This window comes from Chrysemys picta, chromosome 1, assembly GCF_011386835.1.
Source record: "Chrysemys picta bellii isolate R12L10 chromosome 1, ASM1138683v2, whole genome shotgun sequence".
Lineage (NCBI taxonomy): Eukaryota > Metazoa > Chordata > Testudines > Emydidae > Chrysemys > Chrysemys picta.
The window spans coordinates 259,107,788-259,123,354 of record NC_088791.1 but is presented as its reverse complement, the minus strand read 5'-3'; the positions used below and the strand labels follow the sequence as shown (position 1 = coordinate 259,123,354).

At 45.3% G+C, this 15,567-nt stretch overlaps 1 protein-coding gene across 5 annotated transcripts in view; it reads right to left on the bottom strand.

Moving 5' to 3' along the window:
* The window catches only part of DZIP1 (DAZ interacting zinc finger protein 1), a 76,945-nt gene that overhangs the window by 50,463 nt on the left and 10,915 nt on the right, over nt 1-15,567 (bottom strand). For 4 of the 5 annotated variants that reach the window (XM_042843677.2, XM_042843675.2, XM_042843678.2 and 1 more), the window contains exons 3-4: nt 13,991-14,075; nt 11,587-11,714 (exon numbers count right to left, since the gene is read on the bottom strand). In XM_042843677.2, coding sequence (XP_042699611.2) covers nt 11,587-11,714; nt 13,991-14,075 — 213 coding nt within the window. The remainder of the gene's footprint in view (nt 1-11,586; nt 11,715-13,990; nt 14,076-15,567) is intronic. The other variant, XM_042843676.2, reaches the window with a different exon arrangement.

Below are 15,567 nucleotides of genomic sequence, written 5' to 3'. Positions count from 1 at the left end.
CGGGATGTGAGCATCTGTCCTATTCAGCAATGGAGCATCCACGCTGTGAGGTGGAGCGATTTCAGGTCGGGGTGACAGAGTCGGCCGTGGTCCTGAGAGATCAAGTCTGGGCACAAGGGAAACGTGATCGGAGTTTGCACCAATAGCTCCAGAAGCGTGGTGTACCAGTGCTGTCTTGGCCAAGCTGGAGCGACTAGAATCATACGTACCTTGTCTCTGCGTAGCTTGAGCAGTACCCTGTGGACCAGTGGGAATGGAGAGAAAGCGTAGAACAGCTGGTCTCCCCACGATAGGAGGAAAGCGTCCAACAGGGAGCCTGGAGATCGCCCTTGGAGGGAGCAGAACACGTGGCACTTCCTGTTGGCTCGTGAGGCGAACAGGTCGACCTGGGGAAATCCCCATCTCTGGAAGATGGAATGGATGATATTCGGGCGAATCGACCACTCGTGTGTCTGGAAGGATCTGCTGAGACGGTCCGCTAGAGTGTTCTGGACTCCAGGGAGGAATGATGCCATGAGATGTATCGAGTGGGCAATGCAGAACTCCCACAGGCGAATGGCCTCTTGGCATAGGAGAGACGACCGGGCTCCTCCTTGCTTGTTGATGCAGAACATGGCCGTGGTGTTGTCTGTGAGGACTGATACGTAACGGCCATGTAGGAGACCGAGAAATGCCTGACAGGCTAGGCACACTGCCATCAGCTCTCGAACATTGATGTGCAGAGCCAGTTGGGATGCGGTCTACAGGCCGTGGGTATGGTGTTCCCCGAGGTGAGCGCCCCAACCTAGAGATGAAGCATCTGTGACCAGGTGCAGGGAGGGTTGCGGGGCGTGGAATGGCACTCCTGCACAAATCGCCTTGTGATCCAGCCACCAGTTGAAAGAGGTCAAAACTGGGCTTGGAACTGTGACCACCATGCTCAGGTTGTCCCGATAAGGGCGGGACACCGATGATACCCAGGCCTGAAGTGGGCGAAGCCGAAGTCTGGCATGCCTGGTTACGTAAGTGCAAGAGGCCATGTGTCCCAACAGGCCAAGACACATCCTTATCGTGGTGATCGGGAAGATCTGGAGTCCGTGGATGATGTTTGTGATGGCGTGGAACCGAGTGTCTGGCAGAAGAGCTCTGGCGAGTGTGGAGTCTAAGATTGCCCCAATAAACTCTATTCTCTGGGTTGGCTCCAGAGTGGACTTTTCTTTGTTGAGTAGAATGCCTAAGTCGCGGAATGTTCATAGTATTATCTGAACGTGAACGTGAACCTGCTCTCTGGTGCGGCCGCGCACCAGCCAATCATCTAGATAGAGGAACACCTGTATCCTTTGACGACGAAGGTATGCTGCCACAACAGCCATACATATGGTGAAGACTCTCGGAGCCGCAGACAAGCCGAAGGGAAGGACGGCAAATTGGTAGTGCACCTTGTTTACTACAAACCGCAGGAAGCGCCTTTGCGGGGGGTAGATTGCTATATGAAAATATGTGTCCTTCATGTCGAGGGCGGCGTACCAGTCCCCAGGATCCAGGGAAGGGATGATGGTCCCCAAGGAGACCATGCGGAACTTCAACTTTACTATGAATTTGTTGAGTCCGCGTAAATTTAAAATGGGTCGCAGACCCCCTTTTGCTTTGGGGATCAGGAAGTAGCGGGAGTAAAACCCCCTGCCCCTTAACTCCGACGGAACCTCCTCTATGGCCCCCATAGAGAGGAGCCCAAAAACCTCCTGGATAAGGAGATGCTCATGAGAAGGGTCCCTGAAGAGGGACGGGGAGGAGGGGTTGGGGGGGGGGACGAAGAAAACTGGAGTGCGTATCCCCTTTCCACCGTGCAAAGGACCCAACTGTCCGAGGTTATAAGGGACCAAGCACGGTGGAAACGGGAGAGGCGATCCTGAAATAAAGGAAATGGATCCTGGGTAGTGGCTAGTATGCCGTCCTCAAGCGCACCTTCAAAAATTTTGCCTAGGGCCTAAAGGTGGTCTAGGAGGGCCTTGGTTCTGACCCAGTTGGGGGCCGGTCAACCTCCGTCTACCACCTCGTCCCCGCCTTCTGGGGAAGTCCTGTCTCGGACGAGGAGGAGGGTAGAACCTTTGTGGCTGGGGCCTAAAGGGCCTGCGCTGGGGTCCTGGGACATGCATCCCCAGGGAGCGCATGATGATTCTGGAGTCCTTGAAGTTCTGCAAACGAGAGTCTGTCTTGTCCGAGAACAATCCCTGTCCCTCGAATGGCAGATCCTGCAGGGTCTGCTGCAGTTCTGGCGGTAAACCCGAAACCTGGAGCCAGGAGACGGGTCTCATGGCTATCCCAGACGCTAGAGTCCTGGCGGCCGAGTCCACTATGTCCAGGGAGGCCTGCAAGGAGGTCCTAGCCACCTTTTTACCTTCCTCCACTAAGGCCTCGAACTCCTCTCTCGAGTCCTGGGGAACCAACTCTTTGAATTTACTCATGGAGTTCCATGAGTTGTAACTGTAGCTCAAGAGCGCCTTTTGGTTCGCGGCTCTGAGCTGCAGACCCCCCTGCTGAGTAAACTTTACGCCTGAACAAATCGAAGCGTTTGGCGTCCTTCGATTTGGGCGCTGCCGCCTGCTGACCATGGCGCTCTCTTGCGTTCACTGAGGACACGACTAGTGAACATGGTGGAGGGTGCATATATAGGTACTCATGGTCTTTGGAGGGGACAAAGTACTTCCTCTCTACACCTCTGGCAGTGGGTGGGATGGAGGCAGGGGTTTGCCATATGGTATTGGTGTTAGCTGAATCGTACGAATTAGTGGTATCGCCACCCGGGATGGGGCATCAGCCGACAGGATGCTGACCACCGGGTCCTGTACCTCCACTATCTCCTCTGCCTGCAGGTCCATGTTGCATGCCACCCTACGTAATAGGTCTTGGTGGGCAAGGAGATCTATTGGGGGTGGGCCAGAAGCTGTCCGGGGAAGATGAGGAGGATGCCTCTGGGGGTAAGGGATCCAAATGAGGGTCCGGCTCTAATGGTCCCTGATGTGAAGGATCTCCTGCCCCGGGGTCTGGGGCCTGTGCTGGTGTTGGCACAGGAGCCTCCATGCCCCCTGCGGGAGGACGGGAGATGGTGGCCTCCGGAACTCTGGGCTCAGATTGTGCCAAGAGAGAGGCCGCTGGTGGAGCCCCTTGCGCTTGGTGGTACGCCCATGGGGTCCAGAAAGACCAATGCGCAGGGTCCTGTGTAGGGTCCTCTGCCCCCTCCTGCCAATGACCCAAGTCGTCGGCAGCCTGACCCTGAGCAGGGTATGCCGATTGGGAAGCCCCGTCGGACGAGCGAGATGCCGATCTTGAGGGCCAGGGCGGTGCCGAGCGTGGTTGCATTGGCTTGGCCCGGTACGGTGCCGACCGGCGCCGGTCCACAGGCGAGCGGTCTCTGCGCGGTGCCGGTGAGCGGTACCGGGATCGAGAGCGGTGCCAATCGCCATGCCGGTACCGAGATCCGGATCTGGATGACAAAGACTGCCTGTAGCCTCGGTGCCAGGAGCGGCCTTTCGAACGGGAGCGGCGCTCGTACCGGTGCCGAGAACTGCGTCTGGACTCCGATCGGTACCCATGCTCAGGATGGTGCCAAGACGTAGACCGGCGCCGGGAAAAAGACCTAGGCCGCGAGTACGACCGGTGCCGAGATGAAGATCGGCGTCGGGACTGCGAGCGGCGTCGGGACCTGCTCCGAGACCGGGAGTGGTGCCGCGAGTCCAGGCTCGTAGATGGTGGCTGTACCAGGGCTGGCTTGCCCCTGGATTGCATGGTCCGAAGGGCAGGCGGTGCCACGGGCTGAGACGGCACCGGCTCCGTGAGGGCGATGGGGTCTTTTGCTGTTGCGAAGATCTCCGGAGTAGAAGGGAGACAGGGCTCCACCACAGAACGAGGCAGTGAGCCAGTCCGCACCGGACTCAACGGCCCTACCCCCAGTGCCGGAGTCAACAGTGTTGAGGATGTCTGCGCCCTCTGGCTTTCCAAAGGTGGACGCGGCTCTACCACTGGTGCTGGGGGAGCCGGTGCCTGTAGGACAGCGGTGTCCTGAGTCTTACGGGGTCTTTTATGTCCCGGAGACAGGGAACGGCGCCGAGGCGCTTGTGGCGGACGCGGTGCCGAGGGAGGACGGTGCCGTGAGGCCTTAACCACGTCTGCTCGAGCTGCAGTACCGGCGGATGCCGCTGGGGCACTGCGCACCGAGGCGCTCGGTGCTGGGACTTGGCGCGCCGAAGAAGGATCTGGGCTAAGTGCCGCCTCCATAAGGAGCTGCTTGAGTCTGAAGTCCCGCTCCGTTTTGGTCCTGGGTCTGAAAGCCTTACAGATTTTACACTTATCTGTCTGGTGAGACTCCCCTAAGCACTTCAGACAAGAGTCGTGAGGGTCTCCCACTGGCATAGGCTTAGCACAGGTCGCGCATGGCTTAAAGCCAGGAGCCTTGGGCATGAGCCCGGCTGTGCGCCGGGGGAAAAGGGGGGACAAATAGCCCCCTTAAGCCCCGCTAACTATTTACAACTATTTATACTAGTGAACAAACTATTAACAACAAATTACTAATCTAAAGAATATAACAAAAACTATCTAGAATAACTAACGAGTAAAGCTAGGGAGAGTGGAGAACAGCTATGACCGTCACGGGTGGTAAGAAGGAACTGAGGGGGCGCTGGGTCAGCAGGGGTATATATCCAGCGCCATGAAGGCGCCACTCCAGGGGGCTCCACAGCCGACCCGCCAGGTGTTGCTAGGGTAGAAAATTCTCCGACGATTGTGCACGTGGCGCACGCACATCTAATTGAAATAGATATGAGCAAGCACTCGAAGAAGAATTCTATGATTCTATGACTCTATGGGTTCAATTGTTACTATGTTATCAAGCAAATTATAACCCAATATTAATGAATCACATTACTAGAGAAAAACATGCAATCAATCCATCAGAACCAGCAAAATAAAAGCAAAAATAATGGCATTGGGTACTCATCATTCCCTTGATGTGGAGTCCTACGAAATCTACATTTTTACAGCAAAAGCTCGCGCAAGGTGCCCTCACAACTTTAAGTGAGAAAAATAATTTTAAAATAAATATACAAAAGAATTGGGCTAAACAAGGTAACTCTGGCTATCAGTAAATATAGCTGTCACTCATATATACAGATTGTAAGGAAGGGGGAACTTGAAATCTCAGGCTTGATAATGGCTTATACAGACTTTCAACTTAAAGTCATTGCTTTTAACAGAGTACTAGGAAAATAGTGACCAAAAAAGCAGTCGCAGTCTGGTAGCTTTTTCAGTGCTTACTGTATATGAAACAAACTGGTGGGCTCAGTGTTGTTAGTGGCCAAGTGTCCTCCAATACATGCTTGTAGGGGATATCAAGGCAATAACTGCAAGGATAGTAGAAATGGCAGAAACAGCTCATAATGAGAAAGGTTTGTTCTTCTGGTACTGTACATACCATGAAGTTCTCTGTTCTTCTATACTAACAAGGACAGTTTCAAGGCTGGTGCATTCACGTTGAGGCAGTTGTTAGATATGAATAATGTGGGGGAAGCCCTGAGAAGGACTGGAAGTCCCCTACCTCCATGATGCTGATATCCTGGAACTCCTCCTCAGAAATAAGGGTCTCTTCTTTCATAACATCTGGATCGTGCTGGGCAGACCCTCTCATTCCTCTGGTGTTAGTAGGGGGGCTACTGGAGTCGGATGTAGGCCCCTAGTTCAGAGTTACTTCTGTTCCCACTCAATATGGCTTGTCAGACCTCCATATGGAAGTGTGGGGAGGGGCAGCACACTCTGAGCAGAACAGCCTCACTATTAGGGCAGTACTGGAGCTGAGCAGGAAGGGGATTTCTTCCCTTTCCTCCATGGTATTTTTAGGCTTTCATATTGCTTCTTCTGTTCCACAGGAACTCTGGTGCCATCTAAGGCCCAGAAATTAAGATATCACTTCACAGAAAAGATGCCAGCTGCAGCTACCCAGCAGGGGCATGATACCTGGGCAAGTTCTTGTGAGCCTACAGATGGAATCAGGGATGGAGACAAAAATCTTCATTCTGGATTGATTGTCACCTGGCAGAGTGACAAAAGAGAGGACACACACCTGGCATACACAGGATCATGGAAACCATACTGCCACCTTCAGGGGATAAAGCTTATTTTAGCCCATTTCTATTGCTTTTTATTAAGTAGCTTCCTTCCACCAGAAAGTTTCTGGTTTTGTTAGTATAGTTGGGTGAATTTTACTGAGGTGGGTAAAATTATTCAACAAATAAGGATATGTTTTGTTATTCTACTCACTATCCTTGTGCCTTACATATCAAATGCAACTTTGCTTTCTCAGTATTACTCTGCCTAACCGTCCTTGTTTCAAAGGTATAAACAAACAGGGAACTGAATAGCTAACATTTTTGTGGATTTTCTAATGGTTAAGCTAAAATATTTATCTATAGAAATGATTTGTTATTAAATACATATTGGGAGCATCATTAAATTAAGGTCCCACATGCTTTGTAATAGGATTGACCTAATTATACAGAAAAAACACACAACTGTTGTGTCTGAAGTATTCTGATATGACAGACTGGAAATTTTGCTGCAGCTTCAAGTAATTTTTTTAAAATGGATTACTATTAATTTAAAATCAAAACAAATCATACTATCCAATCAGTATCATTGGTGCCATTTAATTTGGTATTAAAAAACGATGTATTTTATTGCTGCCCCTTACATTTTCAGTTTTTTTGTACACTGCAGAATTTTGTACCAAACATAGAAAATTACATTCTAGAAGTTCTCCGGGGAACCTGAATGCTTAAGTAAAAGACAGATGGGGCTTTTGGCCCTTGGGAAGGCATAGGAGATAGTTTGGGGTTGCAAGATAAGCACATTATAGCCGGAAATAGTTATCAACAATGACATTTTAAACTACTGCCATTGGATTTCAGAGCTAAATGGGGCAGTTCACGTGTCTGCAGAGCTATTGTTTCAGGCTGTCTGCAGACTCAGGCAGATATGCCTAACACAGTTACACAGTCCCATTTAAAAATTCTCATTGCAACCATAGGGCTAGAAATTTATTTTAAAAAAATGAATTTTAAATTCATGAGGAAATTATGTGGTAAATTCTGCATCTGCAAATTCATCCTGTATATGAGTACTATATTTAAAAAGTAATAAATTAATAAATTTAGTACCAACAATGTCAGAAATTATGCAATTGCAAAATATAAATATATAAATTAACAACTGGAAAATGGGTGATTCAGGGAATTAGTACGGAGTATGAAGCCACTTGCTTGACTCTGCAAACAGTAGTAATGACTAAAAGTTGTTAGTCTTTGGTGGACATTTGGCAACCTCTGCTGAAGGAGTCCAATTGCAAGTGGATAACAAAGGCAAAGACATAATCTGAATTAGTAGAATTGCTAGTCGTCTAGCAACATAAATTTATTTGGCCTCTATTTTCCTTCCACGCTGTTGTCAGTTTGTGAATAAACTGTAGGCTTCAATTTTTAGAAATATTAGCACAGTCCCCTTCACAGGAAAAAAAAACAGGCAATAGTAAGGATTTAAAGGGCCTAAGAAAAAATGTAAATTTCCCCCCCTTCATTCCATTTCTGAACACCAACAATGCCCCAAATTCCTCCCGTTTTCCCTCAGGCCTCATACCAGGCCTCTGATACAGGGGCTTATGTGTCTCAGGTTCTCTTCCTACTACAATAGGGACAGAGGGCAAGTGAGGCCAGCAGCAGGCTCCAAAGGTCTCCCCTTTTTGTTGTAAGGTTATTTAGTTCTGTAAGAAAATGGTGGTTCGTCTGGTAGGATAAGAAAGAGTTACCCCACTGAAGAGAGGGATATCTGGGGTCACAATGGAGGTCAGTCACAGTGGCAGGATGTACTCAGCCAGCCCCCTCCACACCCCTTTCTCTATACTTTCCCCCTCGGTCCTCCCATGACAGCTTGAATATTGTCAGGGGAAAGAGCTAGAGAGGGGCTTCCTGCCAGTGTAAGCATGAATTTCAGAACTTCTCAGTCAGCTCCCTAGCTAAGACTCCTGTAGCTTCAAAGGATGTGTTTTGGGTGCATCAAGATGTCTGTGATAGACTACTGGGATTGCTGTGTGTTCTGTGCCATAAAGGAAGAAAATGCTTTAGCTGCATGAGCCATCTATTCAAGCACTTGAACTATCAAATACGGACAGACCGGCTAGCATATCTAGCAAATGCCCATGTTAGTTCAGGTCCACTATGCTGACATGAGAAATTTTCTTCAGCAACCTAGGATCAAAGATTCACATTGAGGGAACCAGAACCATGTTACAATGCAAACTTTTCATAATGCTTTATTTATTTATTTAAAGATAAGAGGCTTTGAGTTACTTTACTACAGCTCCTCACAGTCATGCTGATGACTGCAAGACTGAGACACTGCCTCTCACTTCCAAGAGTATCTGACCTTACAGACCCAGTCTAGTACAGATAAGTTGTGTGGAGGTGATTCACATCAAAAGCTGGGCAGCAACTTCTATAAGGAAAAGTGCTTCACATCAAAGCTGCTTTAAAGCTGAATATTTTAAAACTTCACTCTAATAATGTGAGGGTAAGATAAAGACCAAATTTACTCTGATTTTTAAAGCTACATTTAAAAAGCCTCATTTACAATTTAACGTTACCTCTATTTGGTTCTCCTTGACATTTTTACTCATTGCAAGTAAACGAACCATTCTCTTTCCCCTTCTGATCACAATCTTGCGGTTTCCTATAAAGGAATCTGACTAAGGCCATGTCTATGCTTGAGAGCTTACAGCAGCACAGCTGTACCGATATAGCTGAGCTGCTGTAAGATTGCTCGTGTAGCGGCTCTATGCTGATGGGAGAGAGCTCTCCCGCCGACATAGCGCTGTTCACACCGGCGTTTCTGTTGGAGTAACTTATGTTGCTCTGGGGTGTTTTTTCACACCCCTGACCAACATAAGCTATACCGACAAAAGTGGTAGTGTAGACATGCCAAAGGGTATGTCTACTCAGCAGCTGAGAGGTTTAATTCCTGTTGGGATATGTATGGGTTAAGTAGAAACCTGGGAATCTGCTAATGTGCTGACATGGCATTAGAGGACAAAGGCATAAGAAGGCTGTAGTTCCTTGTTCAATAAATAAGTTGCCATATTTTGCCCTTCCCTGTTGCTTGTAAGAATTGATAAATGTTGCAGCTGCATAAGAAATGTGAGGATCTAAAGAATACCTTTTGGGTAAAGCAGTGTTATATCATCCTCCCTTCCTTTCCCAGCTACATAAACAAGCCCTGGATTATGCCCCCTTCCTACCTTCCCTGAGAATTGCTGACCAGGGAGATTTGTGGCACCAAATTTTTGCAAAGAAATATATTTTCAAGGTAAAATGCCTGTGTAATATGTTTAATGCTGTGCACAGATAAGGTGAGTTTACTAACAAAATGGGTGTTTTTATTATTTAATAAGGGTTTTTGGGGTGTTGTAACGGATGTAGGCGTGTACATATTAACAAACAAAAAGAATGTGCTGTAACTAATTCAGTGTTTACTGGACAAATGGGTCCAGGGGAACAAGTATCGCAATAAAGAAGCCTGTACTCATATCCGCCTCTGGGTCAACCTGCTCTTTCTTCTAACAATTCCCAGCTCAGTTAGATGTACATGTTAGCTCTGCTCAAGCTAGCACCTAAAAATAGCAGGGTGGTAGGAGTGAAACCGGCAGCAGCTTGGGATAGCAGCCTGAACACAATCCTGCCTAAAACCCAGGGTACATATTCGGCAGCTAGCCCGAGCTGCTGCAGCCACAATGCTATCTTTAGGCACTAGCTCAATTAGTTGTTGTACAAGCTGAGAATTACACCTCCCAGCTGTTGTGTAGATATACATACCTATTGCTACCGTACAGTAAAGGGGAAGGGATTCCTTGGAGTCAGAGAAAGAAGATTTGAAATAACCTACAACTATGCATAGACCCCCAACTTGCATAAGGAGTTGGGGAGCAAAACACCCAGGGCATCAGAGACTTGCAGCTGGTATGGCAAATAGGGAATGTAAACCAGTGTAAAGAAATCCACCTACACTGCATAAACTTCCAAGCACCTGCTCCACGGGTTCCTTTATGCTACTGCAGAGAGGAGAGGACAGGTAACTCACAGGTATATAACCATTTTCAGGGACAGAAGGCTCAGACATTGGGAACAATGCAGGAGACAACCAGTTAGCCGTGTCTTTCCACAGCTACTCACTCCCCAAGCCAGCTCTGGGTCTCTTGGAAACAGCTGGCAGCTGTTCTTTTTGACTCCATGAGAGACTCTCCCCTTGATTCTTCTATTGCATTAAACATTTTTCAGCATCAAGGGCTGCTTTCCCCTTGTTGCCTTTGCATAGCCTCTTGTAGGAAACAACAATGGTTTCTACTGTGAGGTCAGCAGTAGAAGTAAAGGGAACTTTATAACCATGCTATGCAGAAGAAAGTTACGAAAATATTAAGAAAAATGGGGCAATTTACAATGCAATTTTAAAATTCAATTACATTTATAACATTTAGATCAAGATTGTTTTTTAACTAAATCTGTCTTATTTAAAAACCAGCTCCACACTGCCCCTTATTTATAGAATGCACTCTTTAAAGTTATCTGTTAGGCCTGTATCCTCTCCTCCTTAAAATCCATCCTAAAAACTCATCTCTCTTGTGATATTGACAGGATACCTGATTTTATTTATTTGAAAAGAAACAAAAATTGCAAGATGATTTGGAATCAGAAATGATCAAGTTGTGCAGTAGCTTAACTATGTAACCACATTATCTTTTTATTTCTTTGTTACACCTATCCTCTCTTCCCCACTTATAGATGCTATTGCAATCCAAATTAATAACAGTAATAAAATAAAGCCTTTGCATGTAACTACCCACCAAAGCAATATTACTGCTTTTAATTTTTTTCACTTTTGCTTCATCTCTTGTCAACCCTCCACAATGGCTGAGGCTACCTACTGCTTCAAGGTTACTGAAAGCCCTTGGCTACTTACCTAGGGTTCAAAGGCTAACACACAAGTTGAAGTGATATTCCTTGCATTTTCTCCCCATTACCTTCTTCTCACTCTCCCTTTCTTAAACTGTTATCTCACGTCTTGCCTATGTTAGACTGAAGTTCTCGTGGCAAGGAATATTTTACTGTTTACAAACCATCATTTAACCTTGCAGAGCAGTATCTAGCAAGTACCAAATCACCATAGTGTCTAGGCACTATATAATATTATTTAAAATATCATAATATTCTGCATTCTATCTGCTCCAATAAGAGCTTTTTGCCATTCTGATGACTGGCAGGTGCTAATAGTAGCAGTGCCTTTCATATTGGTTCCAAAATATATACAAGAAGGGATAGTGGAAGATAACAAATAGGGCTTTTAAAATTGCAGGAGGGGCTGTACCTAATGTGGCACAGGAGCAATGCTGCTAAACAGAAAAATCTTATTTAAGTTTTCATTCAGTTCTATTCACCTCATTTGCGAGCTACATGGTCAGTGAATACAGTCCAAAATACTGATTCTTGTAGGGTGTTGTTAACACTTAATATATACTACCTTAGAAAATCTGGCCACGTGAGCTTGTTGTTCAGCTTCTAGGAGGGACTTGGTGAGCTGTAACTGCTCCTTCAATTTATCAATCTCATCCTGTAATTTATCTGTGTGTGCTTTCTTCTTTTGTTCTGCTTGAAAGAAATATACATTTTCAAAATGTTAATTATATTTTTGGGAAATGTGATTTTTCCCACAGATGTCTTTCTTCAATGCTTCTCCAACCTTTTCATTCTGTGAGCCACTACTCTCACAGATCATCTTTCCTCCCAATATTACAATTCCTTACAGATTGCTTCTCAAAATAATACATTCTCTGGACTACAGGTCAAGCGCCACAGGCCATAGATTGACAGCCATTGTCTTATTGAAAATATAGCATGTGAAATAAGCTTATGAAATATTTAATATTAAAAATGAACTAATCTGACATAGATAATATAATCTAATTTCAACATGTTTTATAGGAATATAAAGTGCAGAAGGTCAAAGAAGGAATGAAAGGCATGACTCCCAAATATATAATTCTGCAAGATTCATTAGAGGATCTTAATTAGTTAAAGTCACTTTCTTTATCAGTCCATATAGAGATACAACTTTGGATTTGTTTAGAATTAAATAGGTGAAACTTCTGTTCCCAGAATTTCATTTTAAGGGTCACTGTCAAAAAATTGTTTCAAATGTACACTCAAAAATGTATCCACTTTATCAATCTATCTAGGTTTTTATAAGTTTGCCCATCACTGCAGTATCTGAGTACATAGCAGAACAATGGGAATAACTGTGGATGTATCTACACAGCAATTAAAAACCCACGGCTGGCCTGTGCCAGCTGACTCTGGCTAAGGAGCTCAGTCTAAGGGGATGTTTAATTGCAGTGTAGATGTTCAGGCTTGGGCTGGAGACAGGACTCTAGGACCCTATGAGGTCAGAGGGTCCTAGAGCCCAGACTCCAGCCTGAACATCTATAGTACAATTAAACAGCCCCTTAGCCCGAGCCCCACAAGCCCAAGTCAGCTGGCATGGGCTAGCTGTGGGTGTCTTATTGCAGTGTAGACATACCCTAAGTGTTCAAAGAGTTGGAGCACTCCCCTCACACAGTAATTCTTCTTGCTAATACAGAATGAATCCAGCTCAATTGACTCTGCCATTCCTCCCATTACCCTCTCTTTCCAAGCACATAACAGCTGCTTTCCTCTACCAATTTACCAACATCTTCTTTCAGTTCCTTCAGTGCTACTGCTATTTTATTGGCCTCTCAGGCTACTGTTCAAACCCTGTCTCCATCCTCTCTCTCTTCCACTAGCCCATTTTTCTTGCTCCCAGCTGCTCTTCCTTCCTGACCACCTCTATCCAGCTGCTCCTGCTCCATTGCCAACCTGTCTCTCTGGTTCACCATCCCCCACTTTCTTCCCCTAACACCTTTCCCATTGCTAAAGAACATCATCTCCCAGCAACAATGAATCGCACACGCAGTGAGAAAAATATATTGGGGTAAAACAAGCAAAAATATGAAGAATGGCTTTCACACGATAAATATTTTTCAGTTGACACAAAGCAGAAGAGGCAGAGAAGAAAATCCCTAAATTCATCATTCATACTGACAATAAAAATGTAGCATTACTCTGTACATGTAAATGCCTCTGAAGCAACCTGGAAAAAAGTGCCTTTACCATACACCAATAACCATGTATACTGTATTGCTAACTTGTGCATATTTAATGTTGTGAGTCACAAGGCCAAAGGCCACGTGCCTTGAACAATTTGAAGTGCAGGTATCCTGATATAATTCCACTTCCTGATCTGAAGTACTGTTTCTAAGAACATCATTTTACAATAATCTACCAAATAGGGTAGTGTAACAATGATGATTATACTGGATTGCTGAGTTTGGCACCCTGGTTGAATAATCATAAGTTTCCCTATAACTATCACATTGTACTATCACTATAAATTTATTGTGGGCCTGATCCAATTCTTACTAACTTCACTGGAGGTGGAATGGATCCTATAATGATAACAATGCTTTTTTATAAAATTTCCTTTTCCATGGTACATCCTGTTCACTGGCAATGATACTCACATTTTCACAGCTTTCATATATTCAAAGGAAGCCATTGCTCTGAATTCTGCCACTGGCAAAGGTATTCAGCAGGAACTCAGTTTGAAAAATGATTCTAAACATGGCAGCATGCTATTCCACCTTTATAATCTTTCAGTGAAATGACTGCCATATCACATTTGGTCAGTTTACATGATCTGTGTAACTGTCAAATGTACAAACTCACTCTGGGCTTATAAGTCAAATGGCTTCTTTCTGGGTCACACAAAAACTTAAATTGCATATCCTGAATATATTTTACATATTTCTATATCTCCTTAACTTTCCTGATAGTGTGAAAGTACTCACCAGTGTGAGATTCTTCTTTATGGCGCCGTTGCATATGACTTTGTAGAAAGGAGTAGTTCATAAAAGCCTTATCACAAAACTGACACTACAAAATATAGTTAGATATTCGTTTTAGGTAACAACATTAAATGCTGGTCTTTTTAATTATGACAGTTAACATTTTTTGAATTAGCCTATTACATTTCTCCGTACAGTAGCCCATTCTTGTGCATGGCAACACTGTGATACTGATTTGAATTCCAACATTATTCAATTTAAATTACATAGCATGCTGGTGGTAACAGGTGAAATATTCAGGCTTGAGTAGTAATGTTAGGAATTATATCCTCTATAAGATGAAGCCACTAAAAAGTGATAAGATCACAGACACCTGAGAATGTCTGGCATTCTGTTCTAGAGAAGGTAATGGTTGACAATATTGTGAGAAAACCTAATTAATGCTATAATTAAAGTGGAAAACAAGTTTAAATTAAAAAAATTACCCCATTATCACTCACTCTTAACTGTAAAATAAAATCTCCATTTGGACTGAAATGCTCTATGTTTGGTTTTAAAAAACATGAAATATGAGGAATATCCATGCCACTATTTTGGATTTCAACAAACCGAAAAGAAAAATACATGTACTTTTCCCATTGTGAAATTGTATTGCCATACTCTCTCTCCTTCCTCCAACATATATAACTCAACAATAGCTGAACAGAGAAATTTGGCATTAAACAGTGCACACTTTGAACTATATCCATGTTGGGAGGGCGGGAGGTAGAATCATAGTGGCGTCTAGTTTTAAAAGTGCCAAGCAAGGGGGATTGCATCCCTACTTTTGATAAATTATATATGAATACCTAATTTTATTATGCTAAAATTCTTCTCTTCTGCATATTGTTATCGGGACACACCCCACCCCTTAATCTAGGGTTGCCAACTTTATAATATTTAAAAAACGGACACTCCAGCAAGAGTGCCAGAACATTCCCCACTCTTCCCTCTTCCCCCGCCCCAGACCCTACCCCTGGCCCCACCTCTTCACTCCCCCGAGACCCCACACCCAATTCACTTCTCTTCCCCTTTCCCCCCCGTCACTCACTGCTTTTCCCCCCTCTTTTCCTCTCCACAGGTCGGGAGGGACTCACCTGCGGAGCCAGGCTGGGAGTTGCAGTCGCCCAACGCAGGTAGGAGGCGGCCCCGACTCAATAGGGGCTGGCATGGGTAATGACCCAGCCTTCCTGCCTCCCCCGCCTGTAGTAACCGGAATTTCCAGTCGAAAATCGGACACCTGGCAACCCTACCTTAATCACCAGGCAGTCAAGGCATATCTCTATTATGGCTCTGATCCTGCATCAGGTTCCACTAATGAGGAGTCCCATTGACTTTAGCAGATTCTAATGCAGAATCAGGGCCCTAGTCTTTTCTCATAAATCAATCTCCCCAACCCTGACAGGTCTTCTGTAGCTCATCTGCACTCCTCTGAATTAATGAAATTCCCAGAAATTAAAGGCACATCCAGGTGTGATGGTGCCAGAGCTATGTAAAGATTTATTAGCGCCCATCCCAGGATGCAACGTTTGCAACCCAAA